Here is a 12,764-nt window from a genome sequence, read left to right as displayed (position 1 = left end):
AGAGTCCTGGCTTGGACCTAGCCATTCGAGTGCCAAGTGTGAAATTGGCCTGATGTCATCCCCATTCTTCACCTTTTACATCTTTCACCACTTTAATTATGTTTCCGCCACAAAGCCCAGGCAGCTCTGAGCAGATTCCACTCTGGCCGTAGGAAGCATTTAGAAACTGTGGGTAAATGACACAGTAGGGGAGGGGGAGGATGGTGGGAGAGGTCATAGCAGGATGGGGCCCTTTTGTGTGTAGAGGTAGACATTGATACTTTCCTGATGTATCCTGCACCCACTTCCATTTTTTACAACATGAGAACTCTCTAAAATTGTCTGCAGTACTGAATAAAATTGCTTTTATCCCAGGCATTTTTAAGAGTTTCTGCAGAGATTTTTTATCTCTGTGTTACCTCCCCAGCTTTACACGGTCATATATGGTATTTTGGCAGCAATGCAAGACTTTTCTGAACCATGAGGAGCCTCAAAAAAGGACCGCTGGTGGTCATTTGACCACCTGAATCTCTACTTCCCAATACGAGACAAATTATTCTCAGATAAAACCTTTTGTTCCAGGAAAGAAGTGCCCATGCAGCCTAACAGCTTTAGCTTTTGTTCATGCGCTGGTGTCCCTATCTGAACTTCAGGGGAGCTTCTCTGCCTGTGAATATTTTGATGAAGCTTCCTATTGATGCGCTGAATGAAGGATCAAAACAACAGGGCTGCGTGCGCATGTGAGGAGGAACACAATTGAATGGAGTATTTGGATGTGTGTGTGTGTGTGTGTGTGTGTGTGTGTGCCATGCAAGAATAAAATAAACCAAGTGATACTGAGATATGTGTGTGTGTGTGTGTGTGTGTGTGTGTGTGTGTGTGTGTGTGTGTGTGTGTGTGTGAGAGACAGAGTATGAGTTGGCGAGTGAAAAAGCTGTGTGTGGAGAATGGGTTACTGAGGGGCGGGAGGGGGAAACCAGCCACCTGCAGCCATGACGGGCTTTGACCTTCATTGCTCTCTCTCTCATTCTCTCTCTCCCCCTCTTGCACTCACCCCTCCCTCCCCTACCCTCTCTCGCTCTCTCCCTTCGACTCCAATTTCTTCCTTGTGATAGAAGCACAGGCTCTTTTCAGAAGCAACGAGGAACACTGACCGTCTCAAAGACAGTGCTGGGTGCAGCCCTATTTGCTCTAATGCTAGTCACTGGCCGTTAGACATGGCGTTCAAAGACTAGTGGTGCAAGTATGGAAATGCAGATAAGGCATTGTTGAGGAAACATGCCTGGGAATTGTTCAAGGCTTTCCCTTGCATAATATTTGAAGCTTTTGCAAATGTTTTAATCTCAAAACCCATGATTCTGATTTTCAGCGACGATTCTGAACATAAACAAGTGTGTGTTTGCATGGAAAGGACTGCTGTGCTGTGCAAATGAATAATGTCTGTAATTTTCTTTAAAAAGAGCAAATGCCATGTTTTAGCTTGTAATGTATTTGTTTTTTCTTCAAGTTATGATGTGTGCACACTATCAGGAGAGACCGAAGGTCCCGTTTGCTGTTCTATCCAGGCCTCGGCTAATGCTTATGGGTTTTAGAGCACCATACAGAGTTCAGAAACATGTTTGTGTATAATCTTCAAGGTTTATTTACTCTTCTTCTGCAGTTTTCAGGTGGCAGTTAATTACACAATTAATACATGATACAAATTATGTACATTTATACCAAAGAATACTTCCAACATAAAATAAAAAATAGCATTGTATTCTACAACTCTGTGTTGTAATTTTATTTAAACATGTTCATATATAGATAGATATACGCTGATGAGTAAATTCATAATGTCGTACCAGCAGTTTTTCATAAAGGCATTAAACTTGAGTAGTCTGCATTTGAAGTAATACTGCTTCTCTGATTCGGCACAGTTCTGTTTCATAAAAAGTTCACACTTGAACTTTAAGGCAAAGTGTGTTTTCTGTTTGGTGGATTTTAATTCACACACACTTTTTGCAGATACACAACAAAAAGACTTTGAAAGGCAAATAATCCACAATTTGGTATGGATACAGTCTGAAACTTAGCTCGATCATACTTTCGTTGATAAAGACCAAAGTTTTATAAACACAGTTATTTGCCCAAGTACAACAAATTGCAGCTTTCATGCAAAAGGCCCCATAAACAATTTTTCATTCACAAAAAAAAGAACCCAAAAGAAAACAAAAGAAAACAAAAAGAAGTTATTGCAAGATAAACAAGCAGTGTAAACACCTCAGATATCTACTCTAAAGCAACACTGGTCATTGGATAGATTTTTTTTGTCAATATAATCTATATAAATACACATATGAAGTCCTTTCAACAACGATAAGAGATTTCCAACATTTGTAATACAGTCACTGACGGATTTGCCTTCTTTTTATGATATATGGATATGCAATAAAAATGTATATAGAGAAAGATTTAACAAGAACATCCAATAACCTGCATTTCTAGAAGATACTCGTGAGAGTGCGCAAAAATCGGCGTCATCATTGTCTTTATGCTACGGAGTTGTTTCTGTGACGTAATAGGCAGCATTATAGCCTTCGCTTAGCTACAAAAAATGATTCGTATTGCTATTTAAAACTATAATAGCTGCACTGATGCATTGGTATAACGAATGGAATACGCACATAATATTTGTTTAAAGGCTATGAGATGACCACAAGCATAAGCAAGGCCTAAATTAGCATTTTAGTTAAGTGGTGTGTTAGAGAGAGAAAAATCCCTACCTCTCCCGGTCACTTGTAAGAAACTGTGAATTTAAAAAAAAAGTATCAAAATTCAGAGTCTGCCCGATTAGTTTTGCAGCTGACACGCAACACCTTCTTCTGCCTATTTTACATCAAACACAATCAACCCTCCCTCCCCCAAAAAACCCAACAAGCATGGAAGATAAAAACCGCGTTAGCATTTATTTAAATTCACAGTAGCCTGGATGCAGCAGAAAAATATTCTTTGGACTTAAAGTTTGCTTACTTCACTGACAAATCCAAACGTCAGGTGCCAGTTAGTAAAATGTGAAACGATGACAATCATGGGTAGCAGTAATCCTATACGGTATATAAAAATGAAGGGAGTAAGCGTTTGTACCTCAGGGGGGGTTGTTGGGGTTGAGCTTGGGCTGGGCTGGGTTGGGGGACAACAAACAATGAAAACATACCTTTATACAACATCTTTTATAGACGTGATATTGCAGAAATATCTCTCTTTTTTTCAAACAATTTATGCTGGTATACTCTATACACTGGCCCTTTATTCGGTGAAATTATTGCATTGTAGGCTTGTCTAAACCTCCCATATAACGAAAAAGCACTATAATATTCCCATAGGAACATACAGAGACCTATGGTAGCATTAGAATTCCTGTAGGGACTCGAAGTAGTAGCGATCTTATTCTTACTTTTTTTTTTTTTGTAGTATTGTATTTTTAACGGTGCCCTGGACGCGATGTACATCTGTAGGCTACTGAGTTAGCGTTGAGTAATAGTAATAGTACTTTGTAGTATTTTTATCTGCTGTGGCATCATTAAATATTCCTGTAAGTAGAGTTTTTTTTCTCTGTGATATCTCTATAAAAATCTATAATAGGATTACTATAGGTTCTTTTTCGTCAGGAGGCTGCTTTTACTTCTCTGGAAATCAATCGCTGTCTGATTTTTCGTCTTTCGACGTGACGGTGGAGTGATTGTACAGTCCCTGTGCCATCAGGTGCAAGGCCAGAGAGTTTTTAGCGCCGCTAGCCTTCTTGATTTTGGCCCTCTTGTTCTGAAACCAGATCTTGATCTGGGATTCGTTCAGGCCCAGTTCCTGCGCCAGGTTCTGTCGCCTCTGCTCCGTCAGATACCGATTTGTCTGAAACTCCGATTTGAGTCTTTGCAGCTGTTCTGCTGTGAAGGCCGTCCGTGGTCGCTTGTCCTCTTTGCTGGTCGTTTTCTTCTTTGGTTTCCGAGATCTTGGCCCTGTAGTGTGGGGAGGTGGGAGGTGGGGTTCACAGATACACATGTATGGGTTTGTCAGCATCCGAACACGAGAAGAATAAAAGAGAATAAAATCATAATAAAAGATACACTGCCCATTATCAGAGCTGTTTTATAAAGTTCAGAAACTATTTTGATTCATTTTTTCTTATTTATGTATTCAAATCCTCAATCAACATATGATCTCTACACTGTTGTGCTAATTTGTATTCACAGCAGTGCCTACAAACCCGTGCGTAAAGCGTATTTTATAATAATCTAGATTTTATAAAGCTTATTTAACACCCCCCCCCCCCCCCCACCCCCCCATGCAATAAGTATGAAAACAAATGGCTCTGTGTCTTACTGCTCTGGTCACCGTGCCTTTTAAAAAAATCGCAAAATAAGTGTGAATTAACTGACAAAACATTTTTAGAAACTTGTAAAATCTGAACAGGGATGCTTGTTAAATGTTGACAAAGCAGAAACAAAACCTTCCCTTCCCCCCTCTGTTTTTATCCCTCTTCCCGGCTTACACATACTACGTATGGATACACACACACACACACACACACACGAACACACACAAACTCTGGAGCAATGTGAAATTATTAGCATAAAGCATCTCTGACACAACTCAGCCACTGTTTAGCAGGTTGGCTGAAAAAGAAAAAAAACAGGATCAATTTCAGTGAAGCTACTTTGCATTTTAGTTTTTGTGGGCCACTTGAAAAGCTCCTCAGTGGACAAACGTGAACAGAATGTGAGCAGCACACATTAGATACACATTAATTTTCCGTCTGGATGGAGGCCTGTTTTGTGGAGCCGCTGGCTGTCTGTGTTCGGTCGCCTCCTCCAAACAGCGCGGAAAACATTAATGAAACTACTTAATACGAGTCGAACCTCCATGAATCAACGTGCATGATGTGTGTGCCCATAACCCCCCCCCCCCCCCCCCCCCCAATAAAAACCTGCAGCTCTACAACTCGGTAGTAGTCGCCTACGCCACTCTATATGGCGTTACATAATGCATGAGAACAAGTTGTACTCCACTTTTTTTGACAGACACTTAGAAAAATACACGAGCTGTTAACCTTGCTTGCTAGATGAGAAGCGACTTTCCACGCGTTCTTGTAACTGAAGATTAGAAAAAAAATACCACCAAGCTCTCTACTGGCCAGCGTGTAGCCTACAAGTCCTACTGCAGCCATCATTTGAAAGCATATGCATATTTAATTCACCTCAAACAACTTCTGCAACGCGTTTAAAGAGCAACACGTCCACGCAAAGTGCACTAAATATTCATTTGGAGCAAATTCTTTGGAAGACACGCAGCTGCTTATTTTTAATGGAAGTAGGACTCCGATATTATCATATTCATAACAACGTGAAACTGATGACTGCTTGAATGTGAGATTTTCAGACAAAAATTTAAATTTCTGTGCAATACAGAAATTGAATATATACATTCAATTTCTGTATTTTTAGTATTTAAAATATTTATATCTTTTTTTAAGGAAAAAAAGACATGATCTCCGCTCTGTCATTTGCATTAAAATTGCCCCTCGCCAAAAGCTTTTCATGTTGTGTTTTTCCGCTCTGTAAATTCACACCTTGTTATTGTCTTCCTGTGGATATTATTCCTGCGTTAAATAATTTTTGATGGTTTTCTTTTGTGTGTGTGCAAATTCTCAGCCTGCTCTGCACAGCACGGTTCGCTTCTCTACTCTCGAGAAGTCGGTCAAGGCATTCGGGGTCAGTGTTACGGGGTATTTCAGGTTACCGAGAACGCGGTATAGAAAATTTAAAAAAACGCACACCAACCTGAAGAAGGCCTATCCGAGTATCTGGTGCAGTAGACCCAGGCTGGCCACAGCATGGGCTGAGACATGGATGGGTTTGAGCTGGCTTGGGAACTGTCTGAGTCTGAGCTTAGGCACTGGTCTCCATTCTCCCCGCGGGGTTTCAGGGGCTCCTCGGCGGCTATAGCAGGCTTCTTGGTCCCGGTAACCGTGTGTGGAGTGGAGGTCCCTTCTGCTGGCACAGTGCTCCCCACCGGTTCGGTCTGAGGGGCGGTTGGGCTGTTGTGGCTCTCCCGCGACGCAAGGCTACTCTCTTCGCGGTTTGCGCCACCGTCCTTTTTCCGTCCGAAATCCGGCCGCAGGATGTTGTCGATGAAAAAATTGGTGACCCGGTGAGGGATCTGCAGGTTCTCCGGCGCCTGTAAGAGGGGAAGGATGGCTCTGTTTGATTCGTCCGCCGACTCCTGCCGCTCCACCACATCTCTGTTGCCGTGATCATTTTCTTCCATACTGATTCACTTTCCCCCGCTTTACTCTCTTTAACCCCTTTATCGCTCTCCCCGTTGCAATAAAATTCGCGAACAACTTTAGGGGAATTAGACTGCAAAAACTGCACGAGTAAAATAAATAAAAAAGAAAACTCAAATACTAGTGAGTGCCTCGGACACCATGCAAAGCCTTGCGACTGTGTCCTCTGAGAAAAGCATACTTTTTGACATATATCCCCCCAATCTCGGGTTACAACTGATCTCGCACAGCTAAAACATTTGCCATTTGCGCACCATCCAATTTAGTGTCATCCAATATCAGCGTGCTCGGTAATGCCTACACCTAAACTAAACTAAGGGTAAATAAAGAGGCTCCTAAACTGATGCTCTAATACTCTCACTCTGGAGTTTTGTTCTTATTTTCAATACGAGCCCCCCGAGTGACGTTTTCCCACCGTCCTCCCAGACACGTGCCTTGGACCAATGGGACGGCAGAAACCAGGCCACGTGACGCAGGCTCCAGAGCAGTCTACAAACGCCCATCCTCTCCTTAGTAAAAGAGAAAGAGTGCTGGACTAAAGGAGAAGAGACCTAATTTAAATCCAAGGCATGCACCCACATACTCACAATATTTCATCAGTGTTTATGAACCTGTGACTTATTTTATTCTATTTTGGGGCGCTTTGGGGTTTTCAATTTAAAAACGCCATGCATGTCGGTTTTTGTCGTGTATATTAAAACAATAGGACACTGGAGCATCGGTTGTCAAATTGAGCTGCGGGGACCCCCGGGGTTCCTTGCTTGCAGGGCAAGCAGGGATTCCCAATAACACAAGTAGCAATTTTTTACTATATAGGCCATTTATACACGTGTATATATATATATTTTTTTATTCAATAGCATTTTTATAACTATAAAGTTTAATTTTCGACACTTTTACGCACGTCCGCAATTAAATACAGTTTCATTCTAACATAATAAGAAGTGATGATTTACTCATATGAAGGCAAATGAGACGGAATTTTAACAAAATGGCTAACTGGTCCAATGCAGACATGCGTGGGGATGCGTGATATGAAGATCTTTGAGGCGAGTTTTAAAATGCCATCTGAAAACACTACAACAATAAAATAACTACTTGTTGAGTTTATACATTACAATTTAGCTTTATTGAATGTAGTTAGAGCACTGGTAAGGTCAACTAAGGCTTGAGAACACTCCGTCCTGGCCAAGGTTAAATGCGGATAGCCTTTTTTCTGGGTGTCTACGTGCTCATATTTTCACCTAAAAGTAATGTATGTGTGTTTACTTTAAAAATGCAACTTAATCTCCGAGCATTTATGCCCTTTATCCCCCAAATAAACAGCAGATTTTCTGTTTACTCGTCACTGATGTGCAGGGTGGTCGGATGTGTCATGTTGCTTTCAGTCGCCTCATAACTGGCAACAAATTGCATCAAAACTAAAACGTGACAGCCAAAAGAGTCTTCCCTGTCTGCTTTCAAACGCACGGGGAAGTGCGCTGAGTATTTTTGATGTTCTCATGTTCGCCTGTCGTGACGCTGCGGTCGACCAAGAACTGGGTCCATATCCCTTTAAAAGAAATCAGTGATGCAAACAAACTGTTTTGTGCGCGGTGCTCGGGATACAGAGTCGCGCCAAAGACAAAACTTTGAGTAACTTTGCTGACCAGCACCAAGTTTGCGCTTCACTTCCCAGGACGCCACCGGCTCGCGAGGACGGCTCTTCTCTGGCGTTTGAACCGGAGAAGTGCATTTTAAAAAAAGAAAGAGAGCCAGAGTGGATCGGGGATGACCCGAGGAGCAGCAAGACTGAGACTGAGTGAGGAGTTTTTCGGCTGGCTTATTTTTATTATTAGAAAAACGCTTTGTCTTAGTCACTAGGTTTTCTGGCTGGCGCCTCTTAGATTCTTCAAATTAATTCAGGACACATAACCTGTTTCCTCGTGTTAGCTAATTATTTGGGCACCACAAGCCGGCAGTTTGCTCTGATGTGATGTATTTGTTTGATTTGATTTGTGCACATGCTTTGGGTTTGGGAAAACTGTGAAGGTTGGCTGAGAAGTGGAGTCCAAAGCTGTTTTCATTTCTATTTGTGCAACACAAAAAATCTGTAATTTAAGCTGGTTTAGTCTATGCCCGTTTTTTCCCCCGTGGGAGACATAATTTTCTTGATTATTTTTTTCTCACTTGTTAAATACAGGCTTTATGAATTTATTTTTTGCAAAGCAATAGCGGTGAAGCAGCACAGCAAAATATTTTCTTGGAATTCACACAGTGCGCGTTTCCACGGCTATGTCCAGCTCCTAGTTGCAGAGATTTGCAAAGTGCACCATCACATGCTTCTAGCTGATTTGATTTAAAATAAAATTCTTGCTTTGTGATAATGCTGCTTCTGTTTAGTATTTTTACACCATACCTGAGCAGCACCTTCTGCTCCCGTCTAACATCTCCCCAGTCACAAAAGGGCCCAATCCAAACAGTGAAAGTTGGGAGTGAAAGATGTAATTAGACAGGCCACTCTCACGCTGCGATTGTTTCTCACTTGTGAGGGGAAGCGCAGATTAATGTTGAGCGCTAAATAAGCAGCACACAATGGATTCACAGACAGGCCGCTACCGCCTGGGCTTGGCCTCTAACCTCATAGCAAAACAGGGATGTCTGGAGGAAATGACACCATTTCAGACTCTGAATTATAATAGGGGCCTTTGTGCACTAAAAAAATATGCACATCTAAACCAATCTAAGCCTGAAATATTATTTGTCTTTAGAGTGAAAGAGCGTCCACTAATATCACTCCATTGGCTCATATTGTTAAAGCGTTTTTAAATAAAGGACGAGATTTGTTTGAAAGTCGGATTTGGAAATAATGACTCTTTGAGCTATTTCTCAGTGCTGCTTCTGTGCGGTGCAAGGAAGTCATCTCAGCCTGGTGCAGTTTTTAGACGAAAACAAGGTTTTGACTCAAATCTGGAACACACATGCTTATTTCTTTATGCTGTACAAATCCATAATCCCGGTCATTGTGGGGGTTCCGATTCACTATTGTCTGCCCACTTTGGACTGGCTTGTTTTGAGTATGACTGATGAAAAGACAAAAGGATCGTGCTCTGTTTTTAGCACATTTCTGTGGTGCTGGATGCTAACGAGACTTTCTGGTCGACCTTTTTCGGGTTTTTGTCAAATTATATTTTCCAGGACGGTCTGATCTGGTTTATTAAGGGTTAAAATAGTACCATACGATTCAGTTATCGACATATTCTCATTATTACTTTAAATATAGGCAGGCGTTAACTGACATCTATAAAGCTGTGTTTTATTGGCATGGTCTTTTATTCATGTTTGCCTGTTTTGGCACGCGTATATGCCAGAACAGCCAACGAGAGCTGCTATATTACTTTCTCTGTTTCGGCTCTTGTGGTGATTTGGTGGCGCCACTGCATTTTCTTCAGAATGCGCTTTGTTTCCCTTATTTACTGATTTGTAAAACGTGATTTTTAAATCACAAGCCTTAACGACGGTAACTTATCAGTCCCCCTTGCCTCACCAAGCCTGGGCCCAGACTTTCCACACGCAAGAAAATGATCAAATTACTGAACAATTACAATTACTTTATTTTTGCTTGTGCTATTTTCCCAGTCAATCAACTTATAATCTTATAGTTACTGTTATAACCTAACCATTGTAGTGCAGGGGTTATACCTTAACCCTAGCTGTAGTTTTTGTTCAAGATGACTTTTTATATTTTGACAAGAACAACAACAACAACAACAACAAAAGTCCACTGGTCAAAGAGTAGCAGCCATAGAGCCAGAGACAGCTGTTTTTTGGGGGGGATAATAATTTTCTGGCGAGTCAGAAACATCCCCTGCAACCATTTAACATTTTGAACACAACATGTGAAATATTTTCATTTCCTGGACCCTGTTTGCCATCATTTGCTCTTTAACACGCTGCCAGGTAACCTCCAAAATAGCCTCCAGCAGGCCCGTCAAAGCTCTAATCAAAGATATAAAGATTTAAAAATTCTTGATCCCGCTATAAGGATTTTTTCCTCTCACATATAGGCTCAACATTATTCATTTAGCTGGTTAGCTTTTCTTGAATTCTGCATCCCGGGTGCCGCCTTATGGTTAAAACATAGCCTATAAAATGGGCATTTCTTATGATTATATTCTGTTCTTGTTCACGGAAGCAGGAAACATTGATTATTGTACTTGTCATATCTGTCAGGTTCTACTAAATAAGTGAATGCTTCCGTTTTTTTCTGTCTTTTTGTTTGTCTGCAAAAAAATTAAAAAAAAGCATTGGGGCATCTCTTCTTTTGCCCTGAAAGGGTTAATATTCCCTGTCTTTGAATGCATATTTTGCGTGCAGCGTATATACACACTAACCAGGTGTGTTTCATAATCACTTATAGCTCTATACCCCTCCCCTCTACCTCACACGCGCACATACACACACGCATATATACAGACATATACTCCTCCTACTATTATAATGTATCGCATGCATTGTGCGCATGTGCCCTGTCCTTGAGTTCCTATAACCTATTTTTTTTCCTCTGTATTTTTCTGGGTAGGATTGTCTTATACGTCACCAGCGCTCAGTACTATGGAGTACTACAAAAGGTGACGCGCAGAAGGAGGATTTGTGAATGGACGCCGTGATGTGTGCCAGCTCACAGATCAGAGGGCGGTGGGCCCTCTGCAGATGCACCCCCTCCATCACACCACCCCTCCCTCCAGATGAATGGGGGTCTCTAATATCAGCCCTGTCACCATTGCAGGGGTCTAACCAAATCCTCCAGCTTCCTGTGCCTTTCAAAACCTAAAAGCACCTCTCTTCTATTTGATGATCCTGTATGATTTTTTTCTTTCTTTTTTCTCTTTTCTTTTTTATTGTCGTGGTTTTGTGGGCCTAGAAGCTCGCTGCCCACTCTTTTATTATGGGCCAAGAGCATGGCAGCCGAATTAGACTAGAAGCAGGCCGAGCTGCATTTAGTGGGCAATACAAAAAGTCAATCAGTTTTAGAAGTGTGGTTCATCGGAATATAAAATAGGTTAAATGGAGGGACTTGACACCAGTATCTATTTTTTCATTGTTTCCCCGGGATTTTCCAGAATCGGTCTTCGCAGTGTTTCATATATAACCATAACAGGATAAATCCCAAAGAAAAGAAACACATGGATAAGAAACAAAAGCAGTTTTTTGGTATCTGACATCGATACATGGATACAATTGTAGTAACAGTCTTTACAAAACTGCCTTCTTGGGCTGAAATACTGTAGGTGTTCATCCAAGTTTACATTGTTAGATTTTTAAAGCAAAATCATGCTCAGGTGGTGTTTCTCTAAATCCGTTTGATTAATTTTATGCTCCCCTTTTCCAGTGGAAAAAGCGCAGTATATAATTTCCACAGCTGCTTATTCATCACAGGCTCTATGTAGATGATGTCTATATAATTTTTTTTCCCCGTGGTTTGATTGTGTTTACAGAGAAATCCTCTAGAGTCGCCACGTAGCGGACTTTGGGGCTGCTGAATCTTCTGCTTTCAGCCCTTTATAGGTTTTAATAACTCTTAATCCGTCTGATCAGTCTGGCGTAGATAAATCTCATTTGAATTTGGATTGTTCTTAAGAGGCGGGTCGTATTTCTCCACAGAAGTCTACAGAGCTTAGCACAAACAACCGCACCACCCTGAGCGCAATTAAGGCTTCAGCTAAATTAGATGAAGGGTAATTGAATGCAGCTGACTTCCCATCAGCAAACTCTTGAATTAATACAATGAATAATACCAGTTGATGGTCACTGATTATTATTATTATTATTATTATTATTATTTTATCTGTATTTTTAGGGTAAAAAGTCAAAAAGTGCATTTTCTTTTAGACACGAAGCAGCAACACTCCAATCTTTATTCGCATCATTTTAGAGAGGAAAAATAGGCAAAACTTTTCTTCTTTTCAAGTTTTCTCTTTGCGCATAAGAGACACAGATTTGGAGAACCTCGCTGTGGTGCATACCGTGTGGGTTGCAGACATAGAAAGCTTATATCTTTGACAAATCAAATTTCTGTTCTTGCCAATCAGTGCCACCCTGGATTGTTTTGCAACTATTTAACTGTTTTCTGAGCGGAGGGGGAAAAGAAAACTGCATATGCTTACTGTGATCCAAAGTTGTTGTTTTTTTCTTTCTTCTTTACAAGAGAGAAAAATAACATAATTCTGATCCGGAGATTAAGGTTTAAAGGAGAAAATTTGATTTTAAAATATAAATTTAAGGACAACCAAAATCTATAGCGAACAGAACAACCATCTCTAAGAATGAAACTCTAAAAAATAATGCAACAGATATATAAAGTGCACCAACAGCAATAAAAGTTTGAACAGAAAAACCTTTCCTTACAGCGGCTGCAAGAAAAAAAAAATCTCATGCATTAAAAAAAAGCATTGTCCACCTTCTTTCTTATATTTTGAAATAA

At 40.8% G+C, this 12,764-nt stretch overlaps 1 protein-coding gene and 1 long non-coding RNA gene across 2 annotated transcripts; one reads left to right on the top strand and one right to left on the bottom strand.

The window, feature by feature from the left end:
* Nucleotides 1–3,075: 3,075 nt before the first annotated feature.
* en2a (engrailed homeobox 2a) lies at nt 3,076–6,669 on the bottom strand. The gene is made up of 2 exons (XM_085418881.1): nt 5,796–6,669; nt 3,076–3,974 (listed from the first exon to the last, which is right to left on the bottom strand). Exons 1-2 carry the CDS (start codon nt 6,280–6,282, stop codon nt 3,655–3,657), a joined length of 807 nt encoding a protein of 268 aa, XP_085275007.1. The 5' UTR covers nt 6,283–6,669; the 3' UTR covers nt 3,076–3,654.
* A 1,235-nt stretch (nt 6,670–7,904) lies between these two features.
* LOC146662317 (uncharacterized) lies at nt 7,905–11,518 on the top strand. Its single transcript, XR_014913339.1, has 2 exons — nt 7,905–8,102; nt 10,863–11,518. It is a non-coding gene; the product is annotated as an uncharacterized LOC146662317 (long non-coding RNA).
* The last annotated feature ends 1,246 nt before the right edge of the window (nt 11,519–12,764 follow it).

This window comes from Rhamphochromis longiceps, linkage group LG9 (genome assembly GCF_057381845.1).
Source record: "Rhamphochromis longiceps isolate RC_006_pf linkage group LG9, R_longiceps_female_GT1.1, whole genome shotgun sequence".
Classification (NCBI taxonomy): Eukaryota; Metazoa; Chordata; class Actinopteri; order Cichliformes; family Cichlidae; genus Rhamphochromis; species Rhamphochromis longiceps.
Note: the sequence above shows the minus strand (reverse complement) of the source record. Positions and strands in the feature narration are given on the sequence as shown.

Bases quoted from the DNA above. Each gene is read 5' to 3' on its own strand.
- en2a (XM_085418881.1), bottom strand. From the start codon at position 6,282: ATGGAAGAAAATGATCACGGCAACAGAGATGTGGTGGAGCGGCAGGAG. The intron at 3,975-5,795 runs GTTGGTGTGCGT...CCCACACTACAG, and splicing joins CTCGGATAGGCCTTCTTCAG to GGCCAAGATCTCGGAAACCA.